Source organism: Setaria viridis, chromosome 8 (assembly GCF_005286985.2).
Source record: "Setaria viridis chromosome 8, Setaria_viridis_v4.0, whole genome shotgun sequence".
Lineage (NCBI taxonomy): Eukaryota > Viridiplantae > Streptophyta > Magnoliopsida > Poales > Poaceae > Setaria > Setaria viridis.
In genome coordinates this window covers 38,615,252-38,641,655 of record NC_048270.2, presented here as the reverse complement: position 1 = coordinate 38,641,655, position 26,404 = coordinate 38,615,252, and the positions used below count along the sequence as shown (strand labels likewise).

General features: G+C 49.4%; 3 protein-coding genes and 1 long non-coding RNA gene across 6 annotated transcripts; 2 read left to right on the top strand and 2 right to left on the bottom strand.

Moving 5' to 3' along the window:
* Window positions 1-3,072: 3,072 nt before the first annotated feature.
* LOC117833464 (uncharacterized) lies at window positions 3,073-4,502 on the bottom strand. Its single transcript, XM_034712967.2, has one exon. It carries the CDS (start codon window positions 4,424-4,426, stop codon window positions 3,347-3,349), a length of 1,080 nt encoding a protein of 359 aa, XP_034568858.1. The 5' UTR covers window positions 4,427-4,502; the 3' UTR covers window positions 3,073-3,346.
* Window positions 4,503-7,901: 3,399 nt separating this feature from the next.
* On the top strand, window positions 7,902-11,243 carry LOC117833396 (uncharacterized). Of its 3 annotated transcripts, XR_004635439.2 has the most exons (9): window positions 7,911-9,306; window positions 9,445-9,581; window positions 9,703-9,790; window positions 10,005-10,087; window positions 10,174-10,240; window positions 10,323-10,404; window positions 10,493-10,584; window positions 10,678-10,820; window positions 10,941-11,243. It is a non-coding gene; the product is annotated as an uncharacterized lncRNA (long non-coding RNA). The 3 variants fall into 3 exon arrangements; XR_004635440.2 differs by having other exon boundaries at window positions 7,902-9,581; window positions 9,898-10,087; XR_004635438.2 differs by having other exon boundaries at window positions 7,913-9,581.
* Window positions 11,244-14,007: 2,764 nt separating this feature from the next.
* Window positions 14,008-14,496, bottom strand: LOC117834643 (protein MID1-COMPLEMENTING ACTIVITY 2). Its single transcript, XM_034714178.1, has one exon. It carries the CDS (start codon window positions 14,494-14,496, stop codon window positions 14,008-14,010), a length of 489 nt encoding a protein of 162 aa, XP_034570069.1.
* A 2,694-nt stretch (window positions 14,497-17,190) lies between these two features.
* LOC140220313 (uncharacterized) lies at window positions 17,191-19,795 on the top strand. The gene is made up of 4 exons (XM_072290335.1): window positions 17,191-17,733; window positions 18,708-18,859; window positions 19,202-19,385; window positions 19,649-19,795. Exons 1-4 carry the CDS (start codon window positions 17,254-17,256, stop codon window positions 19,793-19,795), a joined length of 963 nt encoding a protein of 320 aa, XP_072146436.1. The 5' UTR covers window positions 17,191-17,253.
* Window positions 19,796-26,404: the final 6,609 nt, after the last annotated feature.

The following is a 26,404-nucleotide window of genomic DNA, read 5'->3' as shown; positions in this document are numbered from 1 at the left end:
TTCATTCTCCTTTTGCACAAGGAATTCCTTTGCACAATGGGTATGATAGTATAGGAATCTATGATCTATCCATCTAGTACACTTTAGATTGGATAATTGGATCCTTTTTTGCAGGTCTGCGCGAAGCAGAGTGCTCTACAAGGTTGGTGCTGGTGCGTGACAGTGTTGAGGGGTGAGTGAAGAAGATGATTGGGATTTGGGAGGAAAGCTGGTGGGCGAGCTGCTGATGAGTGCCGGGCCACGTCGTCACAGCACTCGAGGTACGTGGAGATGCCTTGTTACCTTTAGCAACTTTATTCATCCAACGTCATTACCAGTGAAGGAGTCCCATGGTCCACGCGGTTAGCGAAAAAGTCAATGCAGAGCCTACCTTTCCAGTGTCCACCCATCCCTGCTCAATTTTCTTAGCAGAGTTGTTAATGATAATCCTGTTTTCCTTGCTCCTAATCTGCCTGCATTTTGCATACCGACCCTACTTCACTCATGCACAGAGAGATTCCCGGTCATGTCGAGTGGCCCTGATGACGCCGCACACTGTAGAAGCACCTACCGGCCATGGGCGGTGTTCACACACTGCACAACATTCTTCAAGTCACCCTTCACTGCACTGAGGCACTGAGCTGTCGCCGGCTCGTCCCTAGCAGGGAGGAGTCCAGGAACCCAGCTGCACGGCCGCATCTGCTCCCAGCAAAACGGCATGGCCATCCCCCCCTCGTCCCGTCTCGTTTATCGCTGCTGCTGTTCTGCTCCTTCCTGACCGCCGTGCCGCGTCGGCCATCCCCGGCGTTCGCGGCCGCCGTGCCCCGACGGACGGCGACACTACGGCGCGGCGTTGCGTGGGGAAGGAACGCTGCCAGACGATGGATGGCGGGATGGGGGTGTTACTGTGGCGGGACAGGTGTTGTCACGTCCGTCCATCACACCATCACAAGGCTCAAGGCGACTGCTGCTGCGTGGCCTCGTGATCTTTTTTACTGCTGGCAGCCTGGCAGGGAGTTTCCTTGTGCAGGGGGTAGAAGTAACTGGTCGTGACCTGTGACTGTTGGAGGTGAAATGTGAAATGAAGGCGCCGTGGATGGACGCAGGGCAATGATGGTAGGGCGTGTGTGAGGTGTGGACTCTAGTCCTCATGGTAAGTATTCTATCTGACTTTTATCGAGTTATTAATCTTGAAACGTGCGTATAAAATTATCAAGAGATAATTTTTCTCTCTTCTATTAAAATATAAGTAAATATTTTATGAGCTAGCTAAACAGTAACCATATCGAAGAAGCACTCACCATGGCATCAGCAGAGCTGCAAAAGCCGTGCTCCACTGCCTCCCTTTCGCCACACTGTTTCTTCCCCCCTCTTTTTTTCTCTCCAGACCTCAACGGATTAAAAAGACTGTAAAAAAGACATTATTCTTCGTGTTCTTTTTATAAACTTTACAGTAATGTGTTTTAACCAGCTACTCGTAGTAATGTGTTGACTTCTCACGGGACGCGTCCTTCCTGCAGCGCACGCCGGCATGCCACGCCGGACGAGGAGCTTGCACGACAAGCCTCCAAGGCGCAAGCATCCAAAGGCTGTGCGTGGGCGGCAAGGTAAAATTACCACCAGGTTTTTCACCTCCGCTTGGACTTTGCTCCTGGAGCTATTAGCCGGTGACCCCGCTGTTACTTCTTTAATTACCGTGCTTTGGCTGCTGCCTTGCCTGCGTGCGAGGCTTGAAGCTCAAGGAGAGTGAGCGGCAGAGAGTCCCGATGCTGCAGCCTGCAGCTGCCCGGCCGGCATTGCCCGGGGACGGACAGGTGAGGTCGCGCCAGGACGGTGAAAAGGCCGTTTGTTCGGTTACCTTGGGCGGGTAAAAGTAAACGCTTCTCTCTCCTCCCACCACCACCACCACCACCACCGGCCCCGCCACCAAAAGTAAAACCGCAGGCAATTTACCGCGGCCGGCGGGCGGCAGCAGCCATGCCGCGCTGCCGCCTCTCCTTCTCTTCTCGAGATTATAATGGCTGCTGGCCCCGGGGCACGCCAAAGCCGCAGAGAGAGAGGGGGGGGGGGGGGGGGGGGGGGGGGGGGGGGGGGGGGGACGGGGGGGACGACATGTCCTCCATCACGTGACGTGTACTTGAGCCTGTCGCCTCCCACGGCACACCTCCTCAGCTTCTCCTCCTCTAGCTCATGAAAGAAAAAAAATGGCGATGACTTTACCGGGTTTCTTCCCAAAACGGTTTTCACCGTCACCCGACTTGCAGTTCATTTTTAATCTCAGCTTGTAAAGCCAAGATAAAAAAGTATGCCAAACGGGACCTCTACCCCAGTGTCAAGCAAAAGCGAAAGCGAGGGGAGGAAGATTTGGAGAAGGTGGCGAGGCGTGCTTTCTAACCATGATTGGTTGTCAAGATTGTAAACATCTCGCGTTCTTTGATGCTCATGCGGTTCTTCATCTTCCTTTCCATTTGCGCTCTCCATCTAACGGTCGCACCAGATTTTTCCCCTAGTTTACCTTTCCCGGTTGTTGCAAAAATAGCTCCTTTTGTTGCTGCAAACAAAGAAAAAGAAAAAAAAAAGGGTTTTGGATGTGTGGAACTGAAAGTGGGGGGGAACTTGGCGAGCTGAAAGGGACAAGTTTGTTGTGAGCAAATGAAACATGCGTGTTCAATCTGGCACAGCTGAATCGGTTGGTTCCTCACTTCTTCCAGATCCAACAACCGTTTTCAGCTGCTCGAACTGGAACAGAAGCTGCTGTACGGTTACTGAACTGTTAAGCGTGAACTGAACTGACCCCAAACAAGGAAACTGGTAAAAAAACCTGCAAGACGAAATGCTTCAAACTCCTGCCCAAACTGACTCCTGCCTCTGGAAGAGTTTTGAGAAGGAGCAGAGGAGGTAAAGGAACCTGAAGATGGACAGAGGAGTTTTGCATATAGATTCACATTGGCATGCTTCCTGAACAAGGGCCAGGCACAAATGCTACATTGTTCATCAACACAGACACACAGTTGCAGTAAAGCTTCAATTTTTCAGGTTGGCAAGTATGGTGAAGCATCAATTCTTCAGGTTGCAGAGAAATGAACAGACAAATGAATAAGTGACAGTACTAACATTTTCCACTAATTTTTCACTGGATGAACAAGCTGGTTTACATCACCCCAAAATCCTTACACCAAGCTATGTGGAGCAGATTGCGACGCAAAAGAACATCTACTAGCTACTTTCTATGCATTTTTTGCACTTGCTGAGACACTAGATTCACCACTGAACACTCCCAACCACACAGACAGCGACTGGGAGGAAGCTGGGGTGAGCGGAGCTCCGCGAACGGAGGCCGGAACGCCACCATGGCCGAGGTCGCGAGTCACGACCTGGAGGAGACGGCGGCGGCTGCGTTGAGGCCGCGGGCGAGGCCGTGGACGGCGCCGTAGCTGCGGTGGCCGAGCCCGATGCAGCCGAAGAGGAGGAAGCCCTGCCGGTACGGCAGGTTCGTGCGCCGCCGCATCTCCTCCGCCTCGGCACGCCGTGCCTCGTACAGCCGCTCGTGCGCGGATCTCCGACGCCCGCCGCGGTGGCCTGTGCCGGTGCTCCTCGCTGCCCCCGGAGACGGGGACGGCGACGGGCTCCTCTTCGGCGCCGCGCCTGGAGACGGGGAGGTTGGCGTGGCTGGACCCACAGGAAGGTGAGAATGTTGGGTCTTGCCGCCATCGGACTTGCTCCGGTGGAGGAGGTCCTTAAGGAACCCGCCCCAGCGGCGTGAGCCGCCACGGGAGGACGAGGACGAGGCCGACGAGGCGGAGGACGCGGTGGACGAGGACGACGACGAGCGCGACGCCGCGGGGGTCACCGCCTCCACAGGCTCGTCCGCCGATTCGGTCTCCAGCGGCGGCGTCTGAGGAGCTGGAGCCGGCGACCTCCTCCAGTGCGTGCGGAACGGGGACATGGACCGCGCCTTGCGCCGAACCGACCGGCCCCGGAAGCGGCCGCGCTCGTCGGGCACGGCGTCAAGGCCGCCGCCGACGCCACCCTCCTCCGCCGCGACGCCGGGACCGAGCGGCTGGTCCGCGTGGGGCTGCTGGGGCTGGAGCAGCGCGGCGGCGAGGCGGACCGGGCGGATCTGGCCGTTGCAGAAGAGCTCGTCGGCGGACGACATGGCCGCGGCGGACGGCGACGGGAAGCGGGACGAGAAGTCGAAGTCGAAGTCGAGGACGCCGCCGCCGGCGAAGTCCTTGGCGCCGCCGCCGCGGGTGGGGCTGGCGGGAGCGCTGTAGAAGCAGGCGGCGTGGTGGTACGGCTCCCGCTCCCGGGAGGGGCTGGACGGCGCGCTGACGAACGGCGTGGAGCAGGCGCTGTCGTCGCACCCGCCGGCGAAGAGCAGCTGGTCGCCGGTGCCGCCGGCGGCCGCCGCTTCGGTGTCTGCTGCTGCCGCTTCGGTGGCAGCCATTGCGATGCGCGTGGGCAGGGGCGGTGGAGGAGGGTGGTGGGTTGGTGTGCTGCCTTGGTGGTGGTGCCGGGATGGAGGGAGATGGTGGGAGAAGCGTGGGAGCGTGCGCGGCTGGGAGTTTTTAACTAGCGGAAATGCCTTGCGATTCAGCCCCTGCAGTTTTAGGGAATAGCGGGATAGGTCGGTGCGTGGCTGATGCGGGTGTAGGGAGGGGGTGGTTTGTAATAACCGGACGCGGGAGGGGTTCTCGTGGGAGGATATTCCCCGGCAGATAGCCAGATCTGACCCTACCGAACCCGCGTAATCGCAGGGCGCCCCACTCCACTCTACTCCTGTCCTGTGCCTTAGCTGCCAGGTCATGCTCCTCGATGACGTGGAAGCAGCCGCCGTCGCCGCCTCGTCGGAGGCCCGGCGGAGCAGGCGGCCAGGCGTGCAGCGCTGCGTGTTCTCTCGGCGGCCGGCCGGCAGCTGCCGGAAGGGAACCGGCATGTGAAGCACGCAAGCCATGGCTGCATCCGCGTTCGCGACGGCAACCCCGAAACTGTTCGCTTCAGCTTATAAGTCAGCTGAAAAACTGAAACGGCTGATTTGTTGTGAGAGGAAATACTGTTTGGAAGCTGATAAGTCGGTTGAACAAACTGAATGTTTGTGTTTGCTGCATCGGCGTCAAGCGAAATCGTTCGAGTACTCGCCGTCTTGATCATGCAAATCCCACCAAGTTTTTTATCAGTTAACAGCGTAATGGAAGATTTTATACAAACAAGGAAGTAAAACTTGCATGTAGCATAGACAGCCATTCTGGTTAGGCTGAACCTACAACTGTTTGGTCATGCAGCTGCAGCCGAAGCCGCTGCAAATAATCTCAAGCTGATAGGTGAAATGGATGCGGGATGGCGAGAGGAAGCTCGCGGTAATTCTATTTGGCACCGAAATTTTTGGTTGTGAAAGGGAGCAGTAAGCAGCTTTGTTGGAACCTTGCCCGTATGTTTTGTGGTTGGCATTTTGGCGGCTGTAAGCATCGATTTTGCACTCTGGTTTTTGAGCAACAAATGGTCGGTCATGCTCGTCGTTTTGGTAGCGGAGAGGAGGGAGGCCCGGCTGGCTACGAGCAGCCTACCGGGGTACGTGCGAGTCAGTCGTGCAGGCCCACGTGCGCGTGCGTGCGGCGCCCATGGGACGTGTCCGTCCCGGGGGGGGGGGGGGGGGGGGGCGGCGCGTGGTGGGGACAGCACGGCGGCTCATTCCGTGACCGCACAGTGCACAGTGAGCTAGCTAGCGAGGAGAGAGGCCGCGTCGCTGCGCGTGGGTCCAGCAGCGCCGTCCGGGCCGGCGGGCTCGGAGATGGACGGCAGGCAGCTGCCCCGGCGATCCGTACGGGGTGACGCGGCGCACAGTGAAGCTAGCTACGGCCGCTCACAAACCATAGCCATGCCATCTAGCTGCAAGCCAAATGCTGCTGCAGAGCAAGCAGCGCGCCCTAGGTTCCCGTTCCGTTCCGTTTCCCCATGGCCATCACGTCACCCCCGTCCTTCCTGTAAGTAGCGCAGCCGAACACGTTCACAGAAAAAAATAAAACCGTTGGCAACACAACAAATTGAGATGAAACGATTTATTCGATTTATTGAATATAATAGCTTGATGTTTACTCATGTTATTTTAGAAAAAGAAAAGTAAATATCACCGGCTTTAACTAGGGAGAGGAAATAACAAAGAAAAAGTTGCATCCGTGCCACGTGATGATGGGCTTCTGACCATTTGCTGCTTGCCTGCCTGAAACCACTAACGGGCGCGCGGACCAAAAAGTAACAGGCCGTTTACTTCCCAATTTGGGAGTGGCAAAATTGGTACTTTGTCATAAATGCGTAACTGTAACGTTTTGTTTGTATTTGTGAATTATTGTCAAAATATTGACTAATTAGGCTCAAAAGATTTGTCTCACAAAGTACAACAAAACTGTGCAATTAGTTTTTAATTTCGTCTACATTTAGTACTCCATGCATGTATCGCAAGTTTGATGTGATGGGGAATCTTCTTTTTGCATAGTGTCAAAGTTGGGAGTTGAGAGGAAACTAAACATGGCCTAAAACGGTGTTGCGAGGGCCGGGACGTCTTCCATCAGACACTCCAAAATAACATTTGATGGCTGATAAGCCGGCTGAATAAGCTAAAGCGAATATGCCGAAATTTGTAGCTGATGTATAGTGCCACTGTTCGCTTCAACGTAAACACTCGTAGTATCTGTATACCTCCCCTCCCCACTATTTTCCATGCTGAAAATGATGTACTAGACTTTTGGCCTGCTTAAGGCCCTTATGAATCAGGTGGGGATCTCCCCCGTTAACCCTTAAAAAACATAACATCTGCAACATCGAAAAAATATGCGAAAAATCGTTCAATGTTAATATCGTTTCTGGAAAAAAAAATCCCACCGCAACATTAAACACATGTTTCATGTAACATTTTCAAACAAAAATTCACCACATGATAAATAACAACCACAATGTTACACCGCAACATCCAAAATGTGACACGGCAACATTCATAAATAAGAACTGCAACATCTTCAAACAAGTGCATCATCAAAGGAAAAATAAAAAAAATTAAAATCTCGTCCGAATCACCAGTTGCAACATTAAAAATTGTCCTTTGCAACATCTCAAACATTCTTTTGTAGCATCTCAATTCTTGTATGGTTACATTAAGAAAACAAAGCAACATGACAAATCAATATCTGAAACATCAAAATTCATTTGTTGTAGCATGGAAAAATCCAGCTCTCATAACCACCAACCTAAATACGGATCACAGCCAATGTGCGCGCGGGAGGGAAGGAGAGGAGCCAGCCCTACTGAGTGACCTTTTTGGAGGCCCGATTCGCCCTGGGATCACTGGATCCAACAAAGGAGTTGCTGGATCTAGCGAGCCCTGACCTGCTACAGCCGTCTCCGAGCTGTGGCGAGGAGGGCCGCCGGAGGAAGAGGTCGTGGAGGCGTTGAAGGGGTGGCGCGGGGGTGCTCAAATGCACGTATCCCCGTCCGCGATGGACTGCAGCTCCGCGCAATCGCTCCCTTGCACCCCCTCACCAGCGAAGAGGGACCAGGAGGAGGAGCTACCGTCACGGCTAGTAGGAGTGGGGAAGAGCAGGGAGGAGGAGGAGCAAAAGCGGGAGGAAGCAGGTGTTGGAGATGAACGTGGACACGAAGAATGACCGGACGTGAACTCCCTCTTAATTGTATATAAAAAGAAATTTCGGAATTTCGGATCCGTTCCGTCCGATATTTTCCTCTCGTCCGGACGCCCGGATCGAAGCATTACCGAAAGTATAAGCTCCGGACTGCTCTTGTTCTTCGTGGGCTGTTTTGGGCTGCTAGCGAATCAAAGATATATTAACTATCCATAGGAGCCCCCGCCCAGGCCCAGCACCCCCACCCCCACTCAACCGCTACGGAACGGAACTAGAATTAGGAAACAAAACGCCTCCGTTAACCTCCCCGCCTCCGCTAACCTCCCTGCGCCACCGGTTCCGCCCCTCCTCGCCTCGTCTTCCTCCTCCTCGCCTTCCTCCTCGCGCGCGCCGCCGAGGCCGGCGGCGGCAGCGGCAGCAGGTACCCAGACCCTAGCTGCTTTTCTCCCTCTCCCATTCACCCGCCGCCATCCGCGCTCTCATCCCCTCGCTCGTCTCCCCCAAATCGCCGCACACGGCGCGCTGGTTCCTCCCTCAGCCACCCGCCGCCCCTCCACCTGCAGCCTCCCGCCGCCCCTCCACCAGTCCACCCGCAGCACTCCTCCGCCCTTCAACCTGCAGGGGCGCGCCGCCCCCGATCTACAAGCACGCGCCGCGCGACCTGCTTGCGTGCTTGTGCAATCCGCCGAAGGACGTGCAGGCACACGCCGCCCCTGACCTGCTGGCGGGCTGAAGCCGTCCGCTAACCGGACCTGCATGTGCGTGCCGCCCCGATCTGCAGGCTACAGGCATGGCTCTGCCCCCGCGCCGCCGCCCGTCCACCCCGACGGCCCCGACCTCCATGCCGCTGGACCCGCGCCTGCAGCCCTCCAGCTCCAGTGGCGTCCACCCCGCGGGCCCTGCCTGTCTCCGTCGGATGACCGCCCACGTCCGACTGCCGGTCCCAAGCTCACAGATAAGGCCCCAAATCCAATCCCCCCAAATCCTCTTCTGTTGCTGCCCCGTTCTTGGGGTTAAATTTTGTTAGAATTGATTGAAGTGGAACTGCCATTACATGTAAATGTGCCTTTCGATCTCATTGTAATGGTCGAATATCTTAGTGCATGTTTAATTAAAATGGCAGAATATGAAGTGCTTGTGTGACACCTGTTTTGTGCTTGTGAGAGGTGCAAGATAACTTGCACTGATTGTTATTTTTTTTGTTTGTGTTAGAAAACTGCATCATAGTGCTTACATATATTACTTCTGATTATCTTCAGTTAAGCAAAGATAGTTATTTATGTGCCACTCTTTCAGAAGAAACTAGTTCTCCATTTTTTTTCTGTATTGTCTGGTAGATATATGAAAATTGCTGAGAAACTACAAGTGAGCCTTCTGTATATGGCTTTTGTAATCAATTTTGAATCCATCATCCATCTCCTAGGCTAAGTAACTCAACTGTTTTCAGAACTTGCTCTAAAAAACTTGTGTTATGTGAACGCAATAGCTATATGGATCTAGAATTTATCATCCATCAGCCATGCACAGACATGCTTTCTTATCTGCCTTAAGTACGAGATGGTTTTCCGTCCTAATCCTAGACTGTAGTAAACTCGACAATATGGACCTTAATTCTTAAAAGAGTATATCAGTAGCATGTGCTGACTGGAGGCTTGTGGATGCTGAAAAGAAATATGAAGTGTGGACCAACATAAAGGTAATGCAATGTACCATTTTCCTTTCTTATGCATGGTAATTGGGAATTTATACAGCAAATATGTTTGTAACAGAGATGAGATAATATGGAGATGAAAGAAAAAGCTGAAAATTGCATTATCTTTATATCTGAATGCAGACATGATACTGGTGGATGATGGCGATGGAGCTTATGAGCGGATTGACCACTCACCGTGGAACGAGTGCACTCTGGCAGACTTTGTCATGCCATTCTTCCTCTTCATAGTTGGTGTCGCAATCGCCTTCGCATTGAAGGTGAGTAAGCATGTACATACTAGAATTGAAAATTCAATAATACTCTGAATATCTTGTTCTGTTGCAAGTGAACGTTTCGTGCTATCAGAGAGAACTGATTATCAGGTGAACATGATTGCAGAGAGTTCCGAATATCGATATCGGTGCCACTGTGACGAAGATTGCCCTCAGAACACTGAAAATGCTCTTCTGGGGTGTGCTTCTCCAAGGTAATTCTTTCTGATAGTTTGAGTAACGCTAAGACTGCACATATCTTTGCATTTTTTATTGATTCTGAAAATGATGAGCATCCCTGGCCCTTTCTGGAAACCAACAGGACTGCACATTCAGCTCACCGAACATGCAATATATTATATTAGCTAAACATTGATCATTTTGTATGGCTAGAATTACAAAGTCTGTACTTAAAATTACCTTGATCAGGACTGCACATTCAGCTCACCGAACATGGGTCCGTTGCGAGCTGATGCGTGCCTTGCGCCTTTTGAACCAGAAGGCTTGTTAAGGTGGAAATCTGACAACATTAACAGATGGAGCTGAATATTTTTAGCCAACAATTTAAGTATAATCTGGCAATCTTTTTCACTTTCAGCTCAATATCGTCAATACTATCAGGGACAATCGGGATACATTATGGCCATGTTCTAATCCATTTCAAGGTTATTGCCGAAAACTCTGCTCCCACCTGTATGTTTTTTTTAAAAGAAATGCAGTGTGCTCAAGAAAGCTTCTGATTTGCAGACTCACAAAGGGAGACTGAAGCACTGGCTTCTGATGGGCTTTTCACTCCTTGTGCTCGGCATTCTCCTACACTTCACGAAGGGTATTTATCCTGCATATTTACTGTCAGACATGGCTGCCATTTACAATCCCTGAACTCAGATTGTACATGTATTGCTCTGTTCTTGCAGCCATCCCAATCAACAAGCAGCTCTACAGCTTCAGTTATGTCTGCTTTACTGGCGGGGCGGCAGGAATCGTTCTCTCAGCTTTCTATATACTAGTATGGTTTATGTTTCATTTTCGACAAGAAACTTCTTCAAATTCATGCTAAAGAAACAAATAAATATTATTGCATCCATTTTTTGACGGATAGATTGATGTCTGGGCCTGAGGACTCCATTCCTGTTCCTGGAGTGGATTGGCATGAACGCCATGCTTGTGTTTGTCCTGGGAGCACAGGGAATATTGGCCGTGTTTGTGAATGGATGGTACTACAAGTCACCAGATAACTCTCTGGTAAGTAACTGACGGAGGTTAACTTTGTCGTAGAACATGGTTGGTCCCCGTTCTTGATCCAAATCGCTGTGAGTCAGCTACTGAACCTTTTGTTTTGTTTCTTCATTTGCATTTTTGCAGGTCCATTGGATCGTGAAGCATGTGTTTGTGGCACTCACAAAAGAGAGAGTTCCGAATATCGATCATCAGGTAGAAAGCTAAGCCGATTACAGTGTTGAACTGCTGATGGATGCCAACATGAGCTATGTTTAGTATGATGTGTAATGTAGTATCTAGCTAGTGTGATAGCATTTAATGTGACATTCTGGACTTGCACCTGTATGAAACAATGCCATTGTCATATCTTTCTAGTGATGTTTGATGAAGCTATCTAACTGATGTTGTTATGTGTCTACATGAATGAATGAAAGCTTTTATAGCTAACGTTGTCATTTGCTTTGTGATGGATGTGTGTACATGGATATTAGATTAATCTTAGTTTTGGATTTTTTTTTTGATATATCCAAACGACCCCGTTAAATTGTTGGTTGGTATAAACATGTTGGTATAGATTTATATCGACGCCACTTATAATGACTTATAGCTGGGGTCGGCACAACTCTATACCGACCGGTGATTCGACATTACGACCTATACCGACTATGTTGTAGTCGGCCCTGAGGGGCTGCGGTATAGTGATCATACCAACGAAATAGTGGGCGTGGCAATAGAGTCTCCAAACTGTAGCAACAAAATAGTAAGTGTGGCAATAGAGGGTCCAGGTATAGCAACCAGTATTGATCGTGGCAATAGAGAGGCAACCTCTAGCCACCAAATATTTATCGTGGCAATAGACGGTTGCACCTATAGTAACCACAATGTTTAGTGTGGCAATAAAGAGGCTACCTGTAGCAACTAAATATTTGTCGTGGCAATAGAGGGTTCCACCTATAGCAACCACATAGATAATGTGGCAATAGTGAGGTCAACTGTAGCAACCAAATATTTATCGTGCAGGTTCCATCTATAGCAACCACTGAGATAACGTGGCAATAGAGGGTCCATCTATTGCAATGCTATTGACGTGTGGTAATAAGGTCTGTTGCAACACCCATTGTCATTGCTAGTGCACCTATTGCCACTCTTTGGGTATGTGACAACAGGTATTTCTGGCAACACCGGGTGTGTTGCAACACCCACGATGATTGCTTATACTATGGCTTGCAACACTACATGGTGTTGCAACAACACTCCATTGTGTTGCAATAGGGGAAAACCTATTGCAACACCAAAATGAGTCGTGGTGCAAACTTTAGACCATGGTTATTGTGGCAATGCCTGCCAATGAAATTTTTGTGTTGCAATTTTGTCTATTGCAACCATTTTTGGTATATTGCAACACTTTTAGGCCGTTGCAACAAGGGTAAAACCTTGTAGTGGCTAGCGCTACCCGAATCGGAGCCCGCTCCCATATGCTGGAACGTGGCGCCGAGTGCGGGCGCGCGCGGCGTGGAAGCGCGTGGGGAGGGAGTTGGCGGAGGGGACCGGTTTGAAGCAGGCGTGGTGGCAGCCGAAGGGTCGCGCTAACACAGAGAAATCCCTCCAACCATCTTGATGTCCCTGGCTTTGGGAATGGGGCACCGGGGCGTAGCCGGAGCAACGCAGCCGTTGCCCCGAACCGGTGCCTTGCCAGTATCCACCGGTTCATAGAATAAGTCGCCGAGGAAGTAGGGGCCCTCCTCCGGGTCAGAGATGGCCATGTTGTTGTGTAGCTAGAGGGCAAAGGCGGGGGCGCTGCTGGTGGACGCTAGCATGCAGAGCGGGTTGAAGGCTGAGGTGAACGGGGGAGGTTCAAAGGTGCAGGTGGAGGAGTCGGGGTGGTGGAGGGCGGCGGAGTGGAGCGCAGGGGGGGAGGGGGGGCGAAAGGAACGACGTCGAGTGGGACATGGGTGGCGGGGTCAGGATGGTGGGGCGGCGGCGAGGGTGGGGAGTTTGCTCATGGGGAACGCCATGGGGTAGGTGTAGCCGCGGTGCCCGGTGCGCCGACACAGACAACAACGGACTGGATCGCGGCAGTCACGCACCTGGTGGTCGCGGCTGGCACCCAGGGTGATGCAGAGGAATGGCCTTAGCTCTGCTTTGAACAGGGGGCGGAGTTGGTTTAGCAGGTTTGAGCGCGGCCGAGAGGTAGGAGCTGCTGGGAGTAAAGCTTGAAGCGACAGGGGCCGCTGGGGGGCTGGTGACCATGCTTGCGATCATAGCTCCTGTCATGTTGCGGTAAGGGGAGTAGGCCCAGGTCAGAACTTGAAGTAACTCCCATATCCGAAAGGATCTGCATCTGACGCACCGTTCTGTCCCTAGGGTGAGTTGTCGCAGCGTTTTCGATAGAGGTTGGCGCTCGAGCCGCGCGCCTATCCAACTCAGTGTAGCTCGGTGGTTGGCACGCAGTAATGACAGCTTCTTCCTCCCGAAGCTTGGCAGCCATTGCCACAGCTTGGTCCTTCGACTGATGCAGGCAGAAGGACAGATGGTGGAACTCGAGATGACCACGCGCGAGAAGGAAAATAACCACAGAATGACAACTGAGCTTGGTGCGAAACACGCCAGGAGAAAAGGCGTGCACTCGGATGAGGTCCGGGGCCGCCGTAAGAAGAAAGGAGAGGACCGACAACAAATAGGAGGTGGTGAAGCGAGGTGCGAGGAAAGGCGGGGTTAACCAAAGGAAGGCGTCGGGTTGAGAGGGGAGAGCACCTGGAACGGCGATGGAGTGGAAGTCGCGGAGGAGGAGCTCTTGCATGCGGGCTCTCGGTCTGTCCGTGGCGGCATCGGCGGCGGCGTCAGACGCAAGAGGCGTTCAGTTGCGCGCTTCCGGGCGGGCACGGTGGAGGCAAGAGTGGTTAGGGTGGCGGGATGGGCAGGGAGGGGCGCTCTCTCGGAGACTCATTATTTTTCAGAACTTCCAAGTGTTATCTCTTTCCATTCACATCTGTTCTGTTGGTGTCGAATTCCCTTAAGACCAACGCTCTATTCATATTTTCATAAGATCCAAGAAAAAAAGGAGAAAATCATTGAAATGTTGATAGCCGTCCTAAGCGGCGCTGGCCCCTTTCGCTATCCCGAGGCATCCTAGTACTCCAAGGCAGCCCGCTTTGGAAGCACCTCCATCTGTGTCTTCCCCACGCGATAGATGATGTGGCTTGCTGGCTACTCATTCCTGGCTGATGTCGATGATGTGAGTGTGATCAGGAGCAGCCGTAGATGACGACGTGGAATCCCTGGGGGATGGTGACACGCCGAGGAGGAAGGCGGCGTTGATGGAGAGGATGAGGCGACAGTAGGAGTCGATGCCGTTCCGCAGATTGCGGAACTGCCTGGACATGCCCCTGCCCCTCAGTACACGTAAAGACGGCGTGCTCTCGCTGCAGGACCGGACGAGGTCGTCTGCGTCCATGAGTGCATTGGTCACTAGATGTCCCAGCAGCTGCATGTTCTCCTGCTGCATGATCCAGCAGCCGGCTGGCGAGAGCAGGAGCAGCCGGAGCATCCGCACACTGTCCTCCAGCTTCCGGCATTCCTTCTTAACCTCATGAAGCTGGCAGAAGCAGCTCGCGACGATGGTGATGAGCGTGATGGCGTCCACTCCGAATAGCTGAAGCAGGTTGGCCGCCTTCCCGACCATGTCCCAAAACCCGACCATTTCGCACCGCTCCGCACTGACGATGGATCGTCTTGTGCAAACAAGAGTAAAAGGGGACGATGAACGATGTCGATCGATGGCTCTCGATATGCTTCTGCACGCAGTCGACCTCTGCATATATAGGTTCATCAAAGCCAGAGCGAGCGATTAAGGTTTCATGCATGCACAGTTGCATTGAGCCATTGGCTAGCTACTTGGTCTCGAGAAGAGATGGGCTTGGTCATAACTCATAAGCTAGTTAGCCCTGACCTGCAACAATGCATGTCTTGGATCAGGTTCAGGAGGGCTTCAGCACGAGTTACCCTGGCGCCATGTGAGTACGGAGTACCTTGGTTCGTGTTCTGGAAGCCTCTTCGTTTTGCTGCTGCTCCCGGATGGAGGTTTGAGGGACTCCACCGGACTTCCCCCGGGGGCAGGAGCAGAACAGAATGCAGGACGCTTCAGATGCATGCATGGTGGCCCAGTTTGTCTTGTGTGTTTGAAGAGATGCATTTGGGTGCAACTGCAAGCAACTGGGAGCAACCGGGAGTAGTTGTTGTCAACACCCCGGGACTTTAGATGGAGCTCCCAGGGAGTCCACTGGACTTGCAAGGGAAAGGGAGTCGCGCCGAACAACTGGGAGGAACGAGAGCACACTGTGGTGTTTCATTCCGGCCCGGGACTTGAGGTGGAGGTCGCAGGGACTCCGCGGGACCTCCCAGCGGGCCCGCCTGACCCTCTTTGATTATAACAATTGCATACTGCAGTCCAGATGGAAAAAAAAAATTCTCTGCGGCCTTACTTTGATGGTCAGAATATGATTTCTGGACGGATGTATATGATTGGGCAACGCTACTCTTTTGAGGATCGCTGCTACTTTTTTTCATGTTTGCCTTACAAGATTGCTGCCTTGATGGAGCCAATCAAGCTTGCTGGTTGCCAAGAATTGACAAAAGAGAACGCAAATTCTTCAGAGAAAAATGAAATCTTGAAGCCGACTTCCTCCGTTCCTAACTGACGAAACTGCATGACTGATGGACAGCCTTCTTAAGGTGCATTTGGTTGAGCTTTTGAACCTATTTTTGCTTTTGCAAAAGTCAAAAGCTAACCAAAGGACTTAAAAGCCACGTGTGCTTTTGTCCAAAAGCTACTTTTGCTATAGTCAAAATTAAAAGCACCTTCCCTCCTACTTTCAAGTGCTTTTGAGGTAAAAAATTACCCACCTACCACTGGTTAGAAGAGGTACCATTTCGTTTTCTTCCAGATCTATTTCTCTCCCGCAAGCAACACTCCGCCTCCTCTCCCGTCGATCCCATCCTCCAGCTGCTCCCGGCGATCCCCTGCCCCTGGCCGCTGGCCGGCGGTCCGCCACCCCCGGTCGTCGGCGTGCCCCAGACACCCGCCGCCGCCCCCGGTCGCCGACCGCTGCTCCCGGACATCCGCGCCCCCCCCGTTACGTCATTATTGTACAAAAATGTTGAAAATAGCTAGAAAATTATAGGAAATTCCATAGAAATTGTAGGAAATTTGGATAAGTGCAAGAAATCATGCCATTTATTTCTTTGTTTCATTCTATTTAAATGTTGTATAAGTGTTGGAAATTATCTGTAAATGTTGTATAAGTGACGTCATATTAATTGTAAATTGTACAATGTGCCATGTTACATATTAGTCATTCTTATTATAAGTGTTGAATTCTTTTATATTATACTAATAACAATGGCATAATCAGACGACGAGGTTCTATATGAGATGATTGCTCAAGGCGCCACTCAAGCAAATGAAGAGATCGATCACAACTAGGCTGACATGTACCTCAACCTGGCTGGTGATGGCATCGAGGAGCAACCAGTTGTTGAGGGAGGCAACGTGGAGGAATCAACTGGGAGGCAATGTGGAGGAACAAGTTGCCGAGGGAGGCAATGTGGAGCAACCAGTTGCCAAGGTATAGCAAGTATTATACGTAAACATTATTTGAATTACCGTCTTATCAAAATAAACATCATCACGCAACAACATTCCAATCACTCAACATTTCAATTGCCGTTTTTAGCCATCTGGATTGAGCAAAAAGCTTAAAAAGAAACGAGGCAAGAACAAGAAGGTCGAGGGCCGTATCATCATCACAGAAATTGATGAAGATGGTGAACCGATTGCTCCTCCCAGAGCTAAGACAAAGCTGGTGAATCAAATTGGGTTCCTTGTCAGAGATAACATTCCAATCAGCTATCAGAATTGGAGATAACCTGAGAGCGTCCCAGAGGACACAGACCCGCTTCTTTACATCCCTAACTGAGAGAAGGCTATGTTATGGGAACAAGTAAAAGAAAACTTCACGTTCGAAAATATAGACGAAGCCAAAGTGAAAGAATGGGGTATGAAGAAGGGTGCAATTGCATTCCAGACATACAAGAAAACCTTGACCAAAGAGTACATAAAGACGGGGCTTGAACCAGATTACACTAGGCACCCGAAAATAAGGGATTACTGGGATTCCTTTGTACAGTTCAAGGGGTCGAGCAAGAGTCATTACTCAACTGAAACGAACACCAGCAATGCTCACTAGAAGAAATACTTCCATCGTATTGGGATAGGAGGTTACAAGTCCGCGGTTGTGAAATGCCAAAGGATGGAAGATGACCTAATTGCTAGGAGAATAGTACCATATACTCTCAAATGGTCTGAGCGATCAAAGGATTAGTTTTATGGTCATGGAGGCATCCTCAATCCCGAAGATGCGATCAAATAAGAGAAGTGGCTAGTAGACTAGATGAATTAATGAAAAAAACAGCCGATGGATCCTTCATGCCTGATCGAGAGAGGGACGAGCTGACAATGGCACTTGGAACTCGCGAACACCCTGGACGATGCCGAGGAATAGGAGTCATTCCATGGAAGTATGGCTTTCATCAGTTCATTGAATCATATAGAAGTCGCCAAAGAAGCAAGGCACACCAAGCACGACAGCTGCGAGAGCTGCAACAACAAGTAGCAGCATCAGAGGCAAGAATAGCGCAATTAGTAGATGAGCGTGTGGCCATAGCTCTGAGCAAACAAGCCAGTCAACAAGCATCTGCTGTAGCATCAGGGCCACATGTCGATGTAAGCCCGACTCAGCGTCGAAGCAGTGTCGCTTCCACGGAAGCCGCAGCTGGAGGATACATTGAAGCCGCACCTGGAGGATGTACTGAGGTCATTGAGGAACGGCACCCAATGGACGACATCACCGGGAGAGCCCAATGTGAGCTTGTTACTCCCGTAAGAAACAAGATCATAGTGGTGGCTTATGGTGTGGTTGAGCAAACGACGCAAGGCCAAACAGTACATGGCGTGCAGATTCAAGCTCACTATGCCAAAGTCGGGGTGGACTGAGTGGCCGACGGTTGGGAGGACCTAGAACTAGAGATCCCTTGAGGTGACAGGGAAAAGAATCTAGGACAAGCTATCCATGGTTGGATTCAAGGGCCGAAACACTTCATATGGATTACACAATCAAATCCCCCGATCTTGGGATCATCTCCTGAAGGCTCAATGGCAAGATCACCTACGCCATCTTCCAGGGCACACATTTCAGTACCACACAGGTCTCCTAGCGTGAGTGCAGTACCTGAAAGGGATCCAAGCATGAGTCCACTTCCCCCGCCTACAAAGAAGTGTTCAGTTCCTCCTCCACCTCCACCTCCTAAGAAGAAGCAGAAGAAGCAGAAGGAGAAGGCACTAGCTGAGAAACTACCTTATGATATGACAGATAAGGAATCCCAGGCTGCAGCAGTTGCTCAACACGAAAAATGGAGATAGGCTTGTAAAGAAGAAAGGTTGAAGAAACAGAATTCGGAGAAACCACGGGATACGTGTAAATTTCGGTCTTTGATCAAAAGAATGGAGGATGAACAAAGGAAAAAGCCAAAGAAACCTCCGCTATTTGATTACGATAGGCAGATCACAAAGCAAGGTAGCTCATAAGAGGAAGATAAGTGGGAAATCTATTTCTCAACTCGGAGAGCAATCCAACCAATCGGCTGCCCCACTTGTGGTACTTTTGACTGGGAGAAGAACATGGAATTCAGTAAAGATACTAATATGACACTAGCACAACTTTGAGGGAAGGATCAGATCCCAGAGCTCCCTGTGCCTGACAAATGGTAATATGAGTATGGTAAAGAGCTCGTGCATCCGAAGTTGGTGAAATATCTCCCAACAAAGTGTACAAATTGCACCAGTGGTACATGCAGGCTGCATCAGATGGTTTTGCCACGATGGAAGTTCAGATTAGTCATCAACATTACTTCCGTGGCGATGACATCATACATGTGCCTCTGGAGGAACTGTTCCAGCTATACAATCAAGAAGCACTAGACAAGTCACTGATCAGTTGCTGGATCTTGTAAGTCTTGAGTATATTTCTCTAATTTCAAAATCCTCACTCTAGTCAATTTGCGATATATTAACCTCTATTCGATTTTGTATTGTGCAGGATGGAGATGCAATATTGTCGCAGGATGGGATACCATCACATAGGCTTCATGGACCCTACATTATTTTTTAAGATAATCTAAGGAATAAATGAGATGATAATATGAAGAATATATATAAGTTCCTCGACAAGCACTGGGAGAAAAGCCGCATATTACTACCTTGGTACTTTGAGTGAGCGTTTTTCCCATCTCTTTCTTTTCCAAACTAGCACTTACACATAATACTAACTACCTTCAATTTGGATGTACAGCTACCATTGGGTACTAGTTATTATTATCCCCGATCAGAGCTTAGTGACTATCTGGGACTCCTTGAGGAAACCCAAAAAAAGTTTTAATGACCTCATGGACACTCTGAACAAATGCTGGACTCGATTGCATCAAACTCACAAGTGTGATTTCAATGAGAAACTTGTTTTGCATACAGATTTCCTGGTATGTGTTCAATTTTCACATCTCGTGACACTTGCTTTAACACAATAAATATTTCATACCTTTTTTTTTTCCATATATATAGTGTTTGAGATAGCAGGAGGGTACTCATTATTGCGGATCCACGAATTTGTGGGTCCCATACATACCACCGAACACCAAATAACCGTATGTATACAAAATTAATATGCTTATACTTCAAAAAAAGTTTCAATTGTTCAACAAATTTAGATTAAGTATTTCTAATTCATTTGCCAACGATACAGATGATAAACATGAAGGAAAAACTCCTTCACTCCGAAATTTTCAGGAGAATACGAGATCAACTATGTGGATTTCTTCTGGATGAGATCACAAATCCTGCGTGGGAGTTCTATAGTTCAGGATCTAGTCTAGTGCCAAATTTTGATTAAGTTTCAATTGTAATATTATTCATATATGTGTATGCACAATATGTATATATATAATATTATCTTAAATGTTATATTTAATCTAAATAGAACTTTCCATAAATTAGCGTATTGGAACTAGTATATGTAAATATGAAATAAGAAACATAAATAAGAAAACAAAGGGAGAAAAAACTTAGTACCGGTTGGGGATACTAAACGGTACTAATGAGGACACCTCCCCGCACGGTGTGGGAAACCCGTTAGTACCGGTTGGTATCCCCAACCAGCACTAACGGGTACCCATAATATTGGTTATTTGGATCGGTACTAAAGAAACCCCTTCTAGTACCAATTGGCCAATATCGGTTGCGCAACTAGTACTAAAGGAGGGTTAAAGGAGGGTTGCTGACCAGTACTAGACGTCATTTTTCCAGTAGTGACCCGACCATTTCGCACCGCTCCGCACTGACGATCGAGTCTTGTGCAAACAAGAGTAAAAGGGGACGATGACGATGTCGATCGATGGCTCTCGATACGCTTCTGCACGCAGTCGACCTCTGCATATATAGGTTCATCAAAGCCAGAGCGAGCGATTAAGGTTTCATGCATGCACAGTTGCATTGAGCCATTGGCTAGCTACTTGGTCTCGAGAAGAGATGGGCTTGGTCATAACTCATAAGCTAGTTAGCCCTGACCTGCAACAATGCATGTCTTGGATCAGGTTGAGGAGGGCTTAAGCACGAGTTACCCTGGCGCCATGTGAGTACGGAGTACCTTGGTTCGTGTTCTGGAAGCCTCTTCGTTTTGCTGCTGCTCCCGGATGGAGGTTTGAGGGACTCCACCGGACTTCCCCCGGGGGCAGAAGCAGAACAGAATGCAGGACGCTTCAGATGCATGCATGGTGGCTCAGTTTGTCTTGTGTGTTTGAAGAGATGCATTTGGGTGCAACTGCAAGCGCAACTGGGAGCAACCGGTCATTAAGCTATTGTCAAATCCATCATTAGCAAATGATCACTGTAGCATCCCATTGTCAAATCATGGACTAATTAGGCTTAATAGATTCGTCTCGCGAATTAAACTTCATCTATGCAATTAGTTTTGTAATTAGCATATGTTTAATACTCCTAATTAGTATCAAACATCCGATGTGACAGGTGCTAAACTTTAGCGGATGGTATTCAAATACCCCTTAATACTTCTAATTAGTATCTAAACATTCAATGTGACCGGAAGTTCAGTCCGGACTAAATAACCCAACCGTGTCGGAGATTGAATTCTTGATTTCACTGTTTGCTTGAAATCTCGCCTGACTTTCTGGGGACCAAACAGCTCAACACATCTCCAGAGAGAACTAAACGTAGAAGACGACGGACTCGGTCTTCAAGAAATGCTAGAACAGAGTGCAGGACGCTTCAGATGCATGCATGATGGCTCTGTTTGTCTTGTGTGTTTGAAGAGATGCATTTGGTTGCAACTGCAAGCGCAACTGGGAGCAACCGGGAGTAGTTTTTGTCAACACCCCGGGACTTTAGATGGAGCTCCAGGGATTCCACTGGACTTGCAAGGGAAAGTGAGTCGCGCCGACGGAGCAAAACAAGTAAACAACTGGGAGGAACGAGAGCACACTGTGGTGTTTCATTCCGGCCCGGCCGGGACTTGAGGTGGAGGTCGCAGGGACTCCGCGGGACCTCCCAGCGGGCCCGCCTGACCCTCTTTGACTATAACAATTGCATACTGCAGTTCAGATGATTGACCCGGGACTTAAGGAAGCTGCAAGCCGAGCTGAGCGATTTCCACGGCCCGAGGAAGCTCTAGCGTCCGATGCTTGGGACAGACACACGGCAACCATCAGGTGCCGAACTGCACGGATGGAGGTTTGCAGCCCGGCTGCACGGAATTTTTTTTTCCCGCGTCAAGATCCGGGTGGCGTCACTGCCGCAGAGGACTTTCTTCCATCCAGCAGTAGCAAGCGCCAATAAGGCTGTCCGCACTCGTCATACTCTATTTCCATACTCTAAAAGGAATATTTTATCCTAATCATCGAGATTCTCTACTCTATATCAATTTCTCCCGCACCCGTATTCCTCTATATCTTATCCTCTATACAAACTACCACATATTTTATTCCCCTCAACCCCTCCCCTTCTCTCTCCCCAACCGTTCCCCTCCCCACTCCTGATGCCTCGCACTCCACCCCGACGCCTCGCGCACCCCGCCCGGCTCCTCCTGCACCTCGCGCTCCACCCCGCGCGGCTCCTCCTTCCTCGCCGGTGCCGCCCCCTCCTCCTTCTCCTTCCTCGCGGCGCCGCCCCCTCCTCCTTCCTCGCCCGTGGCGCCCCCTCCCCCTCCTCCTTCCTCGCCGCGCCACCCCTCCTCCTTCTTCTCGGCGCCGCCTGCCTGCCTCCCTCCCTCTAGCGGCGGCTGGCTCCTCCTCCCCGCCGGCCCCCTCCTCCTCCCCGATGGCGGCGGTGACAGATCCGGCGGTGGCGGCGGCGGTCCAGCGGCAGCAGCAGTCCGGCGGCGACGAGTCTAAGCGGAGGCGCGAGAGGAAGGTCGTTGGGGCAGTGGCCTTGGGAGGCGGGTAGCGGGCGTCCTGCACGTCCGCTGGGAGTAGCGGACGGGGCGGCCATCCGCTTGGTAGCGGACGCCTCCCAGTACCGCGGTGCGGGGTTTTTTCCGCTACCGCGGTACTGGAGGATGGTGTAGCGTGTGCCGGTGCGGACAGCCTAAGCTCGTATGCCTTACCATCCCTTCTGGTCATCTGTCCTTTCCCCCTCTCTCTCTGCACGGCTGAGGTGGTGGGGGGGGGGGGGGCAGACCCCGCGGCGCCGGATCTGCTCTCTATCTTTGGCAAATTTGGGCCAAGGTTTAGCAAGGTTTCTGAAAAGATCTGTTCAATCTCAGTTGTGGAGATGGTGTGTGTTGTTTCCTTGTAGACGGAGCTTGACAAGGAAGGGGGCGTCATGGGCAATCGAGTGAAGTCAACTCACAAGGAAGGGGGGCGTCAGGGCCTCAGGGGCAAGCGAGTGATGTCGCTGACGGACCTCGAGTCCTACTCCACGAGCGCGAGGTAAGCCTGTCGGAGATTGAATTCTTGATTTCACTGCTTGCTTGAAATCTCGCCTGACTTTCTGGGGACCAAACAGCTCAACTGATGACACATCTCGAGAGGGAACTAAACGTAGAAGACGACGGACTCCGTCTTCAAGAAATGCTAGGAAAACTGAGGTACTTTCAGCCTGCCTGTTGGGCTTATAATATGCTTCACAAACTGCATGATTTTACAGCAGTGTTCTTCAGTATATAATTTTTTCTTTTTTATTCGGAAAACGCGACCCAGTCGTCCCTCCAAATGAATTGCACTGAAAATTCGGACTCCAAAGTCAAATGTGAAATTTTAAAAGAAAAACCAGCATCATGTTTGGATTCCTTTTGATCTTGTCACCATAAATTTATCTGCATCGAATTTTAGATACCCAGTATACTGCAATGATCGGTACTAACTGTTGGATTTAGGCGCATGTGTGGCCGAATATGAAAATTCCAAAACATGCACAACCTTTAGTCTTATATAGCTAATTCAAGGAGGGGTTGTCTTGCTTAAATATAGGAGTCTCATTTCTATGTAAAATAGGTGCATATGAGAGAGAAGGAGACCGTTGCTATGTATAGCAGGCTATTATTTGTACGGTTTCTATTTTTTTATGCTGAGCCTAATGGCTCTTCAATGTGATTGGAACTACCATTTTAAATAGCAATAAAGTGCGACGGTTTCTACTATTTGATTGCAGCAGTTTCTATCATTCAAATGGGCAGTTTCTACTGCTTGATGAGGGGAAATTGATGCGCTATGAGGCCTATAACAGAGACATCCTGGTTGTAAGGCATGCTGTCACACGCTCGTCTCCCACTCACGCACTCCATTTTCGTTGTGTCATTCAAATGGGCAGTTTCAACTTCTTGATGAGGGGAATTTGATGTGCTATGAGGCCTATAACACTATAACACCAGGAGATGTCCTTGTTATAAGGCACGTTGTCACACGCTCGTCTCCCCACTCGCGCACTCCATTTTCGCTGTACTAAACCTCTTGCTGCTGCACCTCATCGACCTTTGAATTCGGCGTGCATCGGACTTGAAGGAAAGCGGGATCTCCGAAACCACTGTCGCGAGACTCCTGCACGGGGCGGCAATCAGGTTTTTTGGCAGCGTCTACACGTGACCGCTTGGTGATTCTGCAACATATGCTTCAACACGTTTGACTTCGTTCTACGCGGGATCATTGAGTAATTTCCTTATCCTGTTCTAGTCAGTATATTGCCTGTTTACATGTGTTATATCCTTGCATCATTTTTTATATGTATTTTTCCTCCAATTAAAATCTGAATTGTACTTTAGGCACGTATTTCCAACAATCCAAAAACCTGATTGTGCCTATTTCTGTGATCTAGTGACGGCAAATGCATCTGATGCCATTAAGAACTTCCGCAAATGGCAGACAAGGGCCAAGTTTTGGCTCATGTCATTGGGGCTATGGTGGGTGATATACTCTGTGTTTCCCTTCATAGAAGAGCAAACTATGCAGTTTGAGAATGCGAATAACACCGCATTGGGTTGCATCCAAACCATCTTGGCAGACTAACTCTATGATGTGTATATGAATTACACATCGACCACTATGCTGTGGGAGGCTTTGGAGCAAAAGTATGAGCCGAAGCCAGTCGTTGGCTGTATGTGTGCGAAAAGTTCTTTGATTTCAGCATGGATAGTGCTAAATCAATTGTAACTCAAGCACACGACCTCCAGCTTCTGGTTGGTGAGATTTCACATTTGGGATGTGCTCTACCTCCAAAGTTTGTTGCAGCAACGATTGTTGCTAAACTTCCTGCTGAGTGGCGTGATTTTGCTACATCTCTGAAGCACAAAAGAGAAGATATTTCTATAGAAGATCTCATTGCAGCTCTTAATGTGGAAGAGAAGGCAAGGGCAAAAGATGTGCAGGTGAAGAATGTGCAGAACAGTGCCAATTTTGTTCAAAAGAAGAAACAATTTAATAAGAAGAAAGGGTCCCAAGGCTAATAAGATTACTAGCTTTAAAGAGAAGAAAACAGAGAAGAAGGATCTGAAGGACATCACTTGTTACGTGTGTGGTAATCCTGGTCACATTGCCAAGGATTGTCATGACCGCAAGGACAAGACCACTGAACTGAGCAAAAAGTTCACTCATGTGACCATTGGCAAGGCCTCGATTTCAGGAGGGTACGGTAAATCTCCTGTTGTTTATTCTGCATTTCAGTCTATCGACTGGTGGGTTGATACTGGTGCAAACGTTCACGTGTGTTCTGATGTTTCCTTTTTTTTCTTCATATCAGGCAGCAGGGGCTTCCAGCGTCCTAATGGGAAATGGAACGCGTTCTTCCGTTCTTGGTGTTCGTACAGTAGATCTGAAGCTTACTTCAAGGGAAATCATCTAATTGAAGAATGTCCAGCACACGCCTGCGATAAACAAGAACTTGTTGAGTGGGTCTCTCCTATGTAGGAGTGGTTATAAGCTAGTATTCAAGTCGAATAAAGTTGTAGTGTCTAAATTTGGGGCGTTTATAGAAAAAGGCTATGACAGGGGATGCTTGTTCCGCCTAAGTACTATGGATTCTTGTTATAGTTTTAATTTTACTACTGGTTTGAATAAAAATTCTGCTGATGTATGGCATTCGAGGTTTTGTCATGTTTATTTTGATACAATTGCTAGAATGTCCAGATCTAAGTTAATTCCTAAATGTGATATAGTAAAAAATTCTAAGTGCCAAACTTGTGTGCAAGTAAAACAACCTCAAAAACCTTTCAAGGGAATAGAGTTTGAGAAGAATCTGGCACCACTAGATTTGATCCATTCTTATTTATGTGAGATGAATTGTGTTTTGACTAAAGGAGGAAAAAATATTTTCTTACTTTTATTGATGATGCAACGCGTTACTTTTATATTTATTTGCTGAAGTCTAAGAATGAAGCGTTGAACTATTTTATAATATATAAGGTAGAGGTTGAGAACCAGTTGGAAAAGAAGATTAAGAGACTTAGGGATGATCGGGGAGGAGAGTATATCTCTACTAATATTTCTAATTTTTGTTCTGAGCATGGGATTATTCATGAATTTACACTACCCTATTCACCACAATCAAATGGTGTAACTGAGAGGAAAAACCGATCACTTACAGATTTGGTGAATGCCTTATTAGAGAGTGCCGGTATGCCTAAGATGTGGTGGGGGGAAGCAATCTTGACTATAAATTTCATGTTCAATAGAGTTATCACCAAGAGAAGTGACATAACTCCATACGAGGCATGGAGGGGCAAAAAACTCAATGTCAACTTTCTACGAATGTGGGGATGCTTGGCGAAAGTCAACATTCTAGAGCCGAAGTAAAGAAAACTTGGGCCAAAAATAGTCGATTGCATTTTTATAGGATACGCTCAGAATAGTCCTGCCTATAGATTCTTGGTAGTTAAATCCGATACTCCAGAGATTATAGTTGATACAATAATGGAGTCGAAGGATGTTACTTTCTTTGAGGATATCTTTCCTATGAGACCAACTAGCAACACTTTAGAAAATGTGGATGCAGTCATTCC

Coding starts and splice junctions, on each gene's coding strand:
- LOC117833464 (XM_034712967.2), bottom strand. CDS start 4,426: ATGGCTGCCACCGAAGCGGCAGCAGCAGACACCGAAGCGGCGGCCGCC.
- LOC117834643 (XM_034714178.1), bottom strand. CDS start 14,496: ATGGTCGGGTTTTGGGACATGGTCGGGAAGGCGGCCAACCTGCTTCAG.
- LOC140220313 (XM_072290335.1), top strand. CDS start 17,254: ATGAAAAAAACAGCCGATGGATCCTTCATGCCTGATCGAGAGAGGGAC. Junction 18,860..19,201: donor CTGATCAGTTGCTGGATCTT/GTAAGTCTTGAG, acceptor TTGGATGTACAG/CTACCATTGGGTACTAGTTA. Junction 19,386..19,648: donor TTTTGCATACAGATTTCCTG/GTATGTGTTCAA, acceptor CCAACGATACAG/ATGATAAACATGAAGGAAAA.